Genomic DNA, 13447 nt, shown 5'->3' on the forward strand with positions numbered 1-13447 from the left:
TGTCACCGATGAGGAGTGATCTGGAAATGGGGAGAGTCTGACTCCGGAGAGGCCCAAGTCCACCAGCCAGAGAGGGACCCTCAGCATCACCCCAAACCTCCACAGAGAGACAGATCCACCGCCAGCACGCGGCGCATCTCACCTGTCGGCCGACACTTGTGTTCTGCACCTGCAGACGCTGATCGCCCTTTAAAAGGAAAAGCTGCGTTGTACTCTGAGCATGCTGAATGTGCCGTTAGATTGTAGTAAATGCCATGATTATGCACACTTTTGCTCCTAATAGTGTCTCTTGTTTCTTTCTGTGGCTAGTCTTCTCCTGGATCAGAGCGCTACGAGCCGCAGAGCCTTCCTGAAACATGCAGCTTCAACATAAGTTTTTATTGTTATATTAGCCTACAGCAAAATAAATAAGTCAATTTTGCAGTTGATTGCCTGATAAAAAAAAAGTGATTTTCTTTCGTTCTTTCCTTTACGTTTGGAATAACATTTAAAATAGTTTATTTGAGTGCTTCAACTGCAACCCGCCCGAATGGAATTAAAACCTTAATTTTTCGACATGCAATCTGTGCATCTCTAATATCCACAACTTAAAACCAGATAGCAGCATAACTCAGTTTGAAGTTAACAGTATGAAACATGCTAGCAGCAAAACGTTAGCACTTAAAACTTGTCCACACCATCTCAGAGCAGAAATTATCACAAAAGAAGCATTTTTACCGTACACAAGTCTGTATTACTGTATTAATACAGTATGTGTTAACTGAATTTCCCTATGGGATTAATAAAGTCTTTTTCATTTAATTTAATTCATTTTATTACCTTCCCTCTTTTCAATTCATACTCCTTCCTCGAGAATTAGCGGGATCTGCTACAAAATGGTCATGCAGGAGTAAGGAGATGGATAATCCAATCAAAACGTAGCGTGGGCGGTGCTGGACGTCCAACCCCGCCCAATATCCAGCCCCGCCCCGTTCTGCAGTCTGCAGCTAGGACCCTCTCTAGGGGTCAGGTGCAGTGTGAGCTGGGCGGCTGCCAGAGGGGACCCTGGCGGTCTGATCCTTTGCTGCAAAAGCTAGCTCTAGAGACGTGGAATGTCACCTCTCTGGCAGGGAAGGGGCCTGAGCTGGTGCGCAACGTTAAACGGTTCTGTCTAGATATAGTTGGACTCAGCTTGACGCACGGTTTCTCCCGGTGAGAGGCGCCAAGCAGGTGTGTGCATGCTCATTGCCCCCCGACTTGGCGCCTGTATGTTGGGGTTTACCCCGGTGGACGAAAGGGTAGCCTCCCTCCACCTTCGGGTGGGGGGACTGGTCCTGACTGTTGTTTGCTTAACTTCCATTTTAAGCGTTTTTGAAGCCTTGTGAGCCATAAGCCCCTTTTCGACTGTAGGAACCTTTTGCAGTTCCTATAACCTTTTCAGGAACCAGGCCGTTTTTTCGTGCATTCGGATATATAGGAACTAGGGGCCAAAGCCCTCAGTTCCTATAACCATTTTAGCTCCTGGTCCGAGGCAGGGTCTTTTCGGGGTTCTATAGGAACCTTCATGACGTAGGTGTTTCGTGACTGGTAGCTACGTAGCCCCTTGCCAAATTTCCATATCTTGTGTACCCGGCACATTTAAAAATCGCGGTTGCACATATAGACAAAAACAACAACAGAGCATGTGATAAATGGACCGACAAGGTCGACGCTCTTCTGGCCGTCTACGCCACAGAGGATTTTCAGAGAGGTTTTGAAGGTTCGCAGCAGAATATAAAAATATTCCTGACGATCAGTTCTCTGTCAGAGAACGTGGGGATAAGGCGGAATCAGTAAATTCAACAGCTTGGACCACCAACATGCCAACACAGGCAAAGCCGCAGCAAATGACTCCTGCGTGCAGAGGCGATCATCCGCAGTGAAAACATCTTCAGAGGAGTTTGGAGGTTAGTAAACAGGACAAGAAGCATTAAAGCTTCTGTATAGACCTAAGAGTTTTCATCAGATACCACCCGGATAGCTGAACTGATCTACTTGACCTGTTTTCCATCTTTTTTGTATATAATATGGTTCTGATCCATGTTTACTTCATCAGAGGAGCCAAACAGCATCCTGCTCCTGCTGCCACCAGCAGCTCTTGCCGCATCGATCAGGTAAAGAAAGTAGATTTAATGCACATAAAAATCTCTGCTCTTGATTTAATGGAGATAACAAAGTTAAATGTTAACATGTATGCTCATGGGACTGATGGAGCCACACAGAACTGATTGTAAAAGCAGACTCAGTCATTTCAACTGGACTTAAACTTTTTTTACGTCAAATTCCAGTTTAAATGACTTCTATTACAACTTGTGTACTTCTGGACAATTAAGAATTTTACACTATATATTATAATGAAAAGTTGGCTTTATTAGCCATCCTTCATGTTTATAACTTGTATTTTATTTCTAAAACGTTTATCCATTCAGCAGCTACCAGAGCCAGCGTCGACCAACAGCCTGCTGCCAGGTAAAAACATCCTATTGTACATGCATCTTGTTGAGTGTCACTATTACAACTCAACATATTTTATTATAGTTGCTGTGTGTTAAGTATCTGTCTCCACCCTGTTTTTTCCATGAAATAGGAAAAGGGCCGACACTCTTCTGGCTGCTGTGCAGAACGAGCTGTTAGATGCTGAACAGCAGAGGCAAAGCGATGCAGCTTCAACATCCTGAAGTCTGTCAGGAACTGGCACAAAGGAGGTAGAAGAGCGAGCAGCTTGACAGGCGGAGGTGAAGCCAGCGGAGATCTGTGATGGAGGGTCTCTGGGTGTACTGGACAGGATGGCAGGAAAAGCCAGTGTGATATGCATAATCATATACACACATGTAAATAGTTATTTTTGCACTGCTGTATTCACTATAAAAAAATAAATGACTTTGTAAAGAGTCTGAAATATTCAGTTTGTGTCCGTTAGATGTGGTTTGGCCACATCTATAAAATATTAGCTAGTAAAAATATTGAGTAGTTATTAACTTATCACAGCTATGAAATATTAAATAATCCATCTTTGGTCGCTACATTTTAAGTCTTATCCCTGGGTGTAAATTACATTAGTTAATCACCTTTATAATATGCTCCATATCACAGAACAAAGTTTATCATGTTTAACCAAGATCTGGCATCAAATACTTGTGGACACAAATTACACACCTGTAAACATTTCACCATTTTTTTCTATTTTTTTACCTTCATATACGTAAAATCTGTGTGACTATGTCCTCATAATTCTAACCCATAAGTCAGTCACAACCAACCCTTCAGTGACGGATTTCTCCTCCACCTTCTACTGATGATTCCATAAAACACACAAAGCTTAAAGCAGATGATGAGATCTTTATTTTGCACATAACACACACATACACACACATAAAAAAAGATGCGTTTTCTATAGAACATTTTCTCTTTAAATGTGTACATCATGTATACATGTATGTTCTGTTGAAGGCACAGCTGGAAGGCAGGAGGTAAAGCATCAGGGCTGTTCTCCATCTCCTTCAGTATCTGCAGCAGGTGGTTGTGTCCATTCTCTCCAGTGCAGCTTCAGGTGGCCACAGATGTATTGAAACGTCTCCCTGGACATACAGAAATGCTCTATCCACTGCTCATTGGTAAAATTGAGAACAACCTTTTCCCACTAGTTATCAGCTTTGCTCCGGACCAGCCGGACGGTGAGGAGTGTTAAATGAGCTGAAACAGAACACGAGTTACAATAAACCTGCCGTCTGAAATATTTACTTATTGTAATCTGCTCAACACAGACAGTAGAAAACCGTCTGAAATGTTAATTCATACAACACGTATACAATCAGCGCATGTTTAATAAGTTAAACTTACACGTTGTCTCCTTTGTCTGCGAAGTATCTCCTGCTGGATTCTTCATCTTCTGACTTTCAGGAGCCTTCCAGCTTCGACGTGAGACGCCTGGTTGTATCGTCCATCAGTAACATCTCCATCAAGCAGAGCATGAACACTACGATCTCTTCGTTCTCCATATTAGCTTGCCGGTGTTACTTTGAGCGGTTTTGTTTTTCGTGGGTTTTGTTTTCTTGTTATGTGGCGCTAAAGTCACACGTCACTGTCGCAGACGTATGCATCAAATCGGTCCCGTTACCGCCCCCAACTCATGTGGGAATGCAACATGGAACAGTTCTCCTGGAGAAGGACCGTTCATAGAACTAGGACAGTTATTAGAACTACGTTCTTAGAACTTCTCTGTCCAAATGTGCCTATACATGATGTCTGGATAGACTTCCTTCTGCATAAAAATACCAAAACAAACGTAAGATAAGATGAAATAATACTTTATTGTCCGCTTGCTTGCTCAGAAAATTGCACTGCAGTACTAATCAACAATTACTACAGACAAGACTGCAGTCATACAAAAACAAAGTCTATAAATATCCATTAAAATATCAGCAAGAACAAAAAAACCTATTAAAACATATTTAAAAATGTGAATGTATACTTCTTGTCTTTGTGTGTTTTAGGTGAAAACACATTAACACTGTAGAAAAGCCAAAAAAAAAACATCAAATATACCATGAGCCTTTTAAATGGTTTGAAATTTCAATAACTTGTTTGCAGTTTTTTTTCTTTATCCAGTAATAAAAATTTTCTTGTGTCCCTTTATTTTCTTCAGCTCTCCCACAACATGTCATCAAAGAAGAGGAGGTTCTTGCCAGCCAGCCCTATGATCCAGAGAACAAATCCAGCCAGAACCAGGAGGAACCAGAGTCTCTACCCATTAAAGAGGAAGAGGAGGACTTCATCCCTACTAAGAACTCAGAGCAGTTGGTACTGAAGCAGGAGACTGAAACTTTGTGGTAATTCCTATTTATGAAGATAATGACCTCTGTAAAGAGCTGTAGAGCTAAACAGAGACCAGCATATCTCTGACAACACTCCTGTTCCTGAGAACCAAGACAACATGTAGACTCAGGATCAGCAACATATACACGACAGAAGAAAAAGAAAAGAAGTAACAGGAACAATAAAGACGACTCTCCCTTATCGACGACTTGGTGTAACAGTGATGAGGTTAATAAATCTACAAACTGTGTCATTTGTGGAAAAGTCTTTAGAGTATAATGATGAATCATGACAGAACCCACACAGGTGAGAGACCATATTCCTGTAAATTCTGTGGGAAAAGTTTCAGATGTGGTCGATACTTACAGATCCACATGAGGATCCACACAGGTGAGAAACCTTATTCTAGCAAAACGTGGCAAAAGCTTTATTCACTCATCACTGTTACATATTAAAGGCCACACTGGAGAAAAAAAACATATACCTGTAAAACATGTGGGAAAAATTAATTTCAAGTTGTAGTTTAAATACAAGAAAATCCACACAGGACAGAAGCCATGTCCTTGTGAAACGTGCGGTAAACGTTTCAGAGATTCTGCTAAACGGTCAGCCCACATAAGATTTCACACAGGTGAGAAGCCATTTATATGTCATACATGTGGGAAATATTTCAGGCTTCAGGAAATACTGGTGACCATAAAAGAAGCCACACAGGCGAAAGGCCATATTTTTGCCATATTTTATATTCAAAGTGGTGCTTTAAATAAAAAGTCAGAGAAGCTGCTTCATCTTTGTACAACGTGGTAAAGATTTCACATATCGTGATACATCGTTGGTCCACGCGAGAATCCACACAGGTGAAAAGTCGTTTTCTTGTTAAACATGTAGGAAAGGTTTTATTATAAATGTCAAAAGTGGACGCAAGAAAACTCACACGGATGAGAGGCCACATCCATTTAATTTACTTGGTAAATATCTGAAATTTAAGTTCTTGGAGTAAGAATCTAATTTAGTTTTGAGTCACAAATCTGTGGAGAAAGAAATGACTGTAAAAAGGGTTGAGTCCCTACTGTTGTTTTCAGCAGTGATCAAACTTATTTTATTTAGGAACTTTCAGATCTTTTATTGGAGTCATTTATTGCGGTCATCCTCAAAATAAGTGTCTGCACTTTTGTCTTTGTTCTTTTTCTTAGCTTTCAGAAAGTCTTCTGCATGTTTAGCATATTCCAGCACCTCATCTGGACCTGTTGTAGGTGTGTTACCATATACTTTGTAATGCATGTCTGAACTGGGCTCAATACACCTGTTATGAAAGCATTCATTAAATGTTGATCATAAATGTTGGATTTGGTAGGTTTGGTCTGGTCAGTCCACTGTTTGTATCAAAAACACATCTCAGTCTGTCAACTGCTTTCTCGTCTTCTTTCTGAGTACATCTGTTAATGTTAGTCCAGTCTGTGTGTTTCTGACATCTAGCTCTCATTCGTTCATACAGAGCATCTCTTCTCTGAATTAAATCAGCATTGTTAAATGAGAGAGGATTACCATCCGCATCATTTGCATTCCAGTCTCCAGCAACAGAGTGCCACTGTGCACCCAACTAACATCTCAGCACTCTTTCCACCTCCAAACCATTCAATCTGAAACTCAGCTGCAAACCAGTCACATCTCTCACACATGCTTCAACATTCCAAGGCTTGGGAATTCCTTCAGGTGCCTTCATTACGTCAGCGTTTGTCCATGCTCTGTACACATACATGTCTGGCTGACGATTTACACCTTCACGTGGATTTGGGTTTGGCACTACAGAATTCTTTAGCAAGCGAAAGCCTAGCTTATTTCAAGAGAGAATACACACCACACTCACCCTGGGATTTATTTGCCATTTTGGAGGAAACTTCTCATGTTTAATAATAATAAACAATAATAATAATAATAATAATTTGTTACGACCCACTTTTGGGGTATGAGAGAGTGCAACAAATAATGTAAGCAGTGGACAGCTGTTAAAGTTAAATAAACCAGTTTCTATTGTTATGAGTGAAAATGAAGCCTGAGCCTCCATTAGTTTCTCGCTAGCTAGTGGTAATATGTCAGAATCAGGGTCTGATGACAAGACTTCTCCGCTAGGCTGTTCATCAGCTTCTCATGAAGCAACGTCCTTAGTCAGAGGAATGTGAACAGGAACAGGTTCCTCCACAAATAAACGCAACAAGGCTGTGTCTGAAAGACCAGCCGCATGGCGTTGGCTTCGAGCTTATGCACAAATTACTGCGCAAGCTGGATACAAACTGTATAACAAATGGGAATCTGGTGAAGCATCAACTACAGGAACATCTAATACTACACGACCACCAGATATATCATTCCCCATTAGCATATTAGCATAGTTATCCCCTTCAGAGGTAATTCTGGACATACGGCTACAGGAAAAATACCACTAATTAAATCTGTTCTAATGTGCACACGATGTACCGCTCTGGGCACATATGCCATCTCTATTCCTTTGTTTACTACATTATGCCCACATGAAGTAGCGTCGGAAAAAGGCAGTGCATCAGCCGAGATGAGGGACTGGGAACCTCTGCAGAGAGCCTGTGTCCAGACCAAACCTACACCTTGCGGCTGTGGTTTGCGGTGGTTCTTGCGTCTCAAAACATCACACTCAGCAATGAGATGACCGAGTTTGTGACAATAAAAGCACTCCCGCACCTCAGGACTTCTCACAAATGAAAGTTCTTTCACAGGGTGAGTGCTTGTTACCTCAGCACTTTTCTGAAAGTCGGAACAGTCAGAACGATTGAGGAACTTATCCTCACAGACTGGCAGTGATATTTTGTGTGTCAGCACATATTCATCCACTAACAATGCAGCAGGCGAAAGCGAAATCACCTTTTGCTCGTTTAGATACAACATGATGCACTCTGGTTTGCATCTCTTAAACTCTTCCACTAACACCAGTTCTCATCCGCTGATTCCGGACGCCGCAGTTCAGCTGACGGACCGCACGCTACACTGGCTAGATCGAAACAGGGGCTCGGGTAAGAGCAGAGGAGGGGGACTCTGTGTTTACGTGCACACCAAATGGTGTAACAACAGCAGGATCATTGACACGCATTGCTCTTCTGATTTAGAGGTCCTAGCAGTCTCATGTAGGCCTTTTTATCTACCGAGGGAGCTCACGGTAGTTATTGTGACGGCTGTTTACATACACCCGGATGCTAACGTTAGCACAGCCCTTAGCCTCCTGCTCGCTATTCTAAACAAACAACAGCTAGCCCACCCTGATGGAGTTTTCATTGTGACTGGTGATTTCGATCAAGCGTGTTTAAAGACTGTGCTTCCTAAATTCATCCAGTACGTGAACTGTGCTACCAGGGGGGATAATACACTGGACCATGTTTACTCCAACATTAAACATGCTTACAGAGCCTCCCCCCTCCCCCATCTCTCTGGATCCGATCATCTCTGCCTGTCCCTCACCCCCACTTACACCCCCCTGCGAAGACAAACAAAGCCACAAACAAAGATAATTCAAACCTGGCCTGAGGGAGCTCTCCCTCAGCTACAGAACTGCTTCGAACTCACCACTTGGGATTTATTCGATCAGCAGGACCTACAGGAATACACAGAGACTGTGCTTTTCTACATCAGAACCTGCATGGACACTGTTACAGTTAATAAACGGATACGGATCTACCCTAATCAAAAACCCTGGATGACCAGTGAAGTTCAGGAGCTTCTCAGACGCCGCAACTCATCCTTCAGGTCTGGTGATAGGACCCTGTATAGCGAGGCCAGGCTGACCTGAAGAGGGGCATTAAAGCAGCCAAGGTGGCCTACAAAAATAAGATAGAGGAGTACTTCACTGAAAATAACCCCAGCAAGATGTGGCAGGGAATCCAACACATCACAAATTACAGAAACAATAGTTCCATCACTGTGGGTGCTGATGCTTCCCTAGCAAAGGAGCTTAACCACTTCTTTGCCCGTTTCGAAGCAGTAAACCCCACAGCAACCACTCTACACCCACCAAACTCCAGCAGCAGCACACTAACACTTCAGGAACATGAAGTGAGACGGGTGCTGAAGACTTTAAACCCCAGGAAAGCTGCCGGCCCAGACGGTATTCCTGGGAAGGTACTTAGAGCATGCGCCGACCAGCTGTCAGGCATCTTCACCAAAATCTTCAACCATTCTCTGTCACAAGCCATCATTCCCTCCTGCCTGAAATCAGCCACCATCATCCCAGTCCCAAAAAAGCAGACAATCAACAGCCTCAATGATTACAGGCCTATAGCCCTCACATCTGTAATCATGAAATGTTTTGAGAGACTGGTTGCACAACATATCAAGGACCGACTACCTCCCACACTTGACCCCCTCCAGTTTGCATACCGTGCAAACAGATCAACAGAGGACGCCATCACCACAGTTCTCCACACAGCTCTGAGCCACCTAGAGCACAGGGGGAACTATGTGAGGATGCTCTTCATAGACTATAGACTATAGAATACAATTATCCTGGACATTCTGGCTGGAAAACTCTCCCATCTCGGGCTCTCCTCACACATCTGCAGATGGATCAGAGACTTCCTCACAGACCGCCCACAATCTGTCAAACTTGGCCCCCATCTCTCCCCCACCATAACCCTCAGCACTGGATCCCCACAAGGTTGTGTACTGAGCCCTCTCTTGTACTCACTGTACACACACAACTGCACACCAGCTCATCTCTCCAACTCCATCATCAAATTTGCTGATGATACCACCATGGTCGGGCTCATCTCAGGAGGAGATGAGTCAGCCTACAGAGATGAGATGGTGAAACTGGAAGCATGGTGTTTGGTAAACAACCTTACACTGAACACCACAAAAACAAAAGAACTCATCATGGACTTCAGCAAGAACAGAGCAGAGCTGACCCCCCTCCTCAATAATGGAGAGTGTGTGGAAAGAGTCCACTCATTCAAACTTCTGGGCGTCCACATCTCAGACAATCTCTCCTGGACTGTAAACACTACAGCAGTGGTGAAGAAGGCCCAGCAGCGACTCCACTTCTTGAGAGTACTCAGGAGAAACAACCTGAATGAGAAGCTGCTAGTGTCCTTCTACCGAGCCACCGTAGAGAGCATCCTGGCGTACTGCATCACAGCGTGGTACGCTGGGTACACAGCAGCAGACAGGAGAGCACTGCAGAGAGTGATCAACACGGTCCAGAAGATCACCAAGTGCCCCCTCCCCCCCCTGGACCAAATAGCCAGCTCTCGGTACCACAGCAGAGTGTCAAAAATCGTCAAGGACCCATTCCACCCTAACTACTACTTGTTCAACCTGCTGCCCTCTGGTAGGCGCTACAGAGCTCACAAAGCCCGTATAAACAGACTCAGGGACAGCTTTTTCCCCAGAGCCATCAGTGCCCCGAACTCCCATAAACAAACCAAACAATAAGGAGAACACACCCAATAAGACGAATCATCACACACATGTGAAATAGTCTGCAACAAGTATCACACCACTGTGAAACTCAAACCGCGTTGTGCAATATAAGTCTCTAAGTGCAATACATTCAATTGTAAATATATGTATATATCTGCTTTTTAGTACTTACCATATTTATATTTACTAAGTATTTTATTTCTATTTATTTCCTCCCTTTGCCTTATTTTTAACATTTTTGAATATTCTTTTATTATGATGCAAACACCATAAAGAGTAGCACCCCCTAATCTCATTGTATGCTCTGGTTTACAATGACAATAAAGGCTTTCTGATTCTGATTCTTAAAGATACCAAATCACCAGCTTTTAACACTGCACACAACTTGTCAAAGAGAGTACTTTTCATTTCCATCTGTACTCCACATAAGTTTGCCCCGCAGATTGTATCTGCTGGCGAAATTTCTGGCAATAAGCTTCAGGTACGAGTTCGTAAGCTTGGAGAACTACGGCTTTGACTGTGTCATAGCTCAAGCTGTCCTTTAATGGCAGAGCTGAAACAACCTCTTGTGCTTTTCCAGTTCACTTTCACTGCAACAATGAGGGCCACACATCATATGGCCATTCCAACGTACCTGCAATGCACTCAAATGCGGTAAAATACGAGTCCACCTCTATATCCCAGAAATTAGGCACAGAGGAAATGCACTTGCTCACATCAAAGGTGGCAGAAACAGAAGGAGCTGCCGCTGCAGTGGCGGCCAAGGTGGGCAGTGCCTGGGCTCGAGCCTCCAGCTCCAACCTTTGGAGCCTGACAGCTTTGTCAGCTTCTATTTCCAACTTTCATAATACAAACTCCATGTGCGCTTGGCGAGCCTCAGCCTTCTCACGGGCTTCCAGCTCCAATCTTGCCAAAAGGACTTTCAACCTAGCCCCAGCACGGGCATCCGAACTGTTTGAGGAAGTGGATCAAACCGGGGCAGAGTGACGGGTGTCCCAGACTTTTCAGCCCCCGGTCCCTCCTCAGTCATCTCCGGGCTGGGAGTCTAAATTCTGCTTCTGCAGACACCTCTAACACCCCACAAGCTTCCACCAGTAGAGCCTTAATCTGGCTCTTGATGGCCTGTTTCGGGACCAACAGGGAAAAGGCTGCATAAGATCAGCTTTGCGGCAACAGTCAAGAGCTACACTGGAAGGAGCTGCAAGACACCGTTCCAAGTCAAAGGACGTAGCCATCTCGATCAGAACAATAAAGCCCACTGCTCCACACCAACCGTGCTAAATATATTACGGGAAAATAAGCTCCCGGATGAGCCCCCACTTTATTATGACCCACTATAGGGGCATGAGAAACTCAAACTCAAAAAGCAGCCAAAACAGCTATATGCTATCGAAGGCAAAACCAAAATGAAATTGGTAACTATCATTAAACTGACAACACACTCAGGTTTAACCCTGCTGAAAACTCCGGGTAACCTACGTGCCAAAATGCCACCACTAAGTACAGCAAACATACAGTCAAAAGCCACCACAATTCTGTCAAGCTGAGGGGGAAACCATCTGTGCTAAACAGCTTCTCCCTCCAGAATGAACACAGCAGCTGTCCTTTATTTCCTGGTTGCTGGCAGGCTGTGATGCGATTGGCTGGGTGATGAGCCAACCAGAGGGAAGGAGACCAGGATGCGCCTGGTCTACCCACTTTGAACAGGCATCAGGGACTGGCATTTGCTACATGACAAGCCTCAGGTGGCAGCAATGACCGGCTTCCATAATAATAATAATAATAATAATAATTTATTCATAACACACTTCAAATTTTAGAAAACATTCTCAAAGTGCCATTTCTATGTTGCATGGACATATGTGTCTTTTTAAAGAGACAGGCCACCTAAATAATTCACCACACACCTCACAGGGAAAAGGTCTCTGACCTGTGTGGATTCTCATGTGTTGGTTTAAGTGTGACTTGTGATTAAATCTTTGTCCACATTCATCACAGCTGAATGGTTTGTCTCCTGTGTGGATTCTTATGTGTATGTCTAAGCTTGTCTTGCGACTAAATCTTTGTCCACATTCCTCACAGAAGAATGGTTTGTCTCCTGTGTGGATTCTCATGTGTATGTTTAAGCTTGACTTGTGACTAAATCTTTGTCCACATTCATCACAGTTGAATGGTTTGTCTCCTGTGTGGATTCTCATGTGTTGGGTTAAGCTTGACTTGCGACTAAATCTTTGTCCACATTCATCACAGTTGAATGGTTTGTCTCCTGTGTGGATTCTCATGTGTTGGCTTAAGCTGGTCTTATGAGTAAATCTTTGTCCACATTCATCACAGCTAAATGGTTTGTCTCCTGTGTGGATTCTTACGTGTTTGTCTAAGCTTGTCTTGCGACCAAATCTTTGTCCACATTCCTGACAGAAGAATGGTTTGTCTCCTGTGTGGATTTTCATGTGTCGGTTTAAGTGTGACTTGTGATTAAATCTTTGTCCACATTCATCACAGCTGAATGGCTTGTCTCCTGTGTGGATTCTCATGTGTTGGTTTAAGTGTGTCTTGCGACTAAATCTTTGTCCACATTCCTCACAGAAGAATGGTTTGTCTCCTGTGTGAATTCTCATGTGTTGGGTTAAGCTTGACTTTTGAGTAAATCTTTGTCCACATTCCTCACAGAAGAATGGTTTGTCTCCTGTGTGGATTTTTATGTGTCGGTATAAGCTTGTCTTGTGACTAAATCTTTCTCCACATTTCTCACAGAAGAATGGTTTGTCTCCTGTGTGGATTCTCATGTGTTGGTATAAGCTTGTCTTGTGACTAAATCTTTGTCCACATTTCTCACAGAAGAATGGTTTGTCTCCTGTGTGGATTCTCATGTGTATGTTTAAGTTTGACTTGCGACTAAATCTTTGTCCACATTCCTCACAGAAGAATGGTTTGTCTCCTGTGTGGATTCTCATGTGTTGGGTTAAGCTTGACTTTTGAGTAAATCTTTGTCCACATTCATCACAGTTGAATGGTTTGTCTCCTGTGTGGATTCTCATGTGTTGGGTTAAGCTTGACTTTTGAGTAAATCTTTGTCCACATTCATCACAGTTGAATGGTTTGTCTCCTGTGTGGATTCTCATGTGTAGCCCAAGTTTTCTTTTATGACTATAGATGTGACCACAAACATCACATT

At 43.3% G+C, this 13447-nt stretch overlaps 3 protein-coding genes across 3 annotated transcripts in view; 1 reads left to right on the forward strand and 2 right to left on the reverse strand.

The window, feature by feature from the left end:
• LOC121640415 overlaps positions 1–13447 on the forward strand; it is a 601409-nt gene that overhangs the window by 429420 nt on the left and 158542 nt on the right. The window lies entirely within an intron of this gene.
• Positions 1–13447, reverse strand: part of LOC121640441 — a 292781-nt gene that overhangs the window by 31309 nt on the left and 248025 nt on the right. The gene's annotated exons all lie outside the window — the stretch shown is intronic.
• On the reverse strand, positions 12395–13445 carry LOC121639458 (gastrula zinc finger protein XlCGF8.2DB-like; the record flags this gene model as incomplete). The annotated part of the gene is made up of 2 exons (XM_041984687.1): positions 12395–12417; positions 12512–13445. Coding segments are annotated over 2 exons (957 nt in total), but the record flags the coding sequence as incomplete, so codon positions are not given.

This window comes from Melanotaenia boesemani, chromosome 5, assembly GCF_017639745.1.
Source record: "Melanotaenia boesemani isolate fMelBoe1 chromosome 5, fMelBoe1.pri, whole genome shotgun sequence".
Classification (NCBI taxonomy): Eukaryota; Metazoa; Chordata; class Actinopteri; order Atheriniformes; family Melanotaeniidae; genus Melanotaenia; species Melanotaenia boesemani.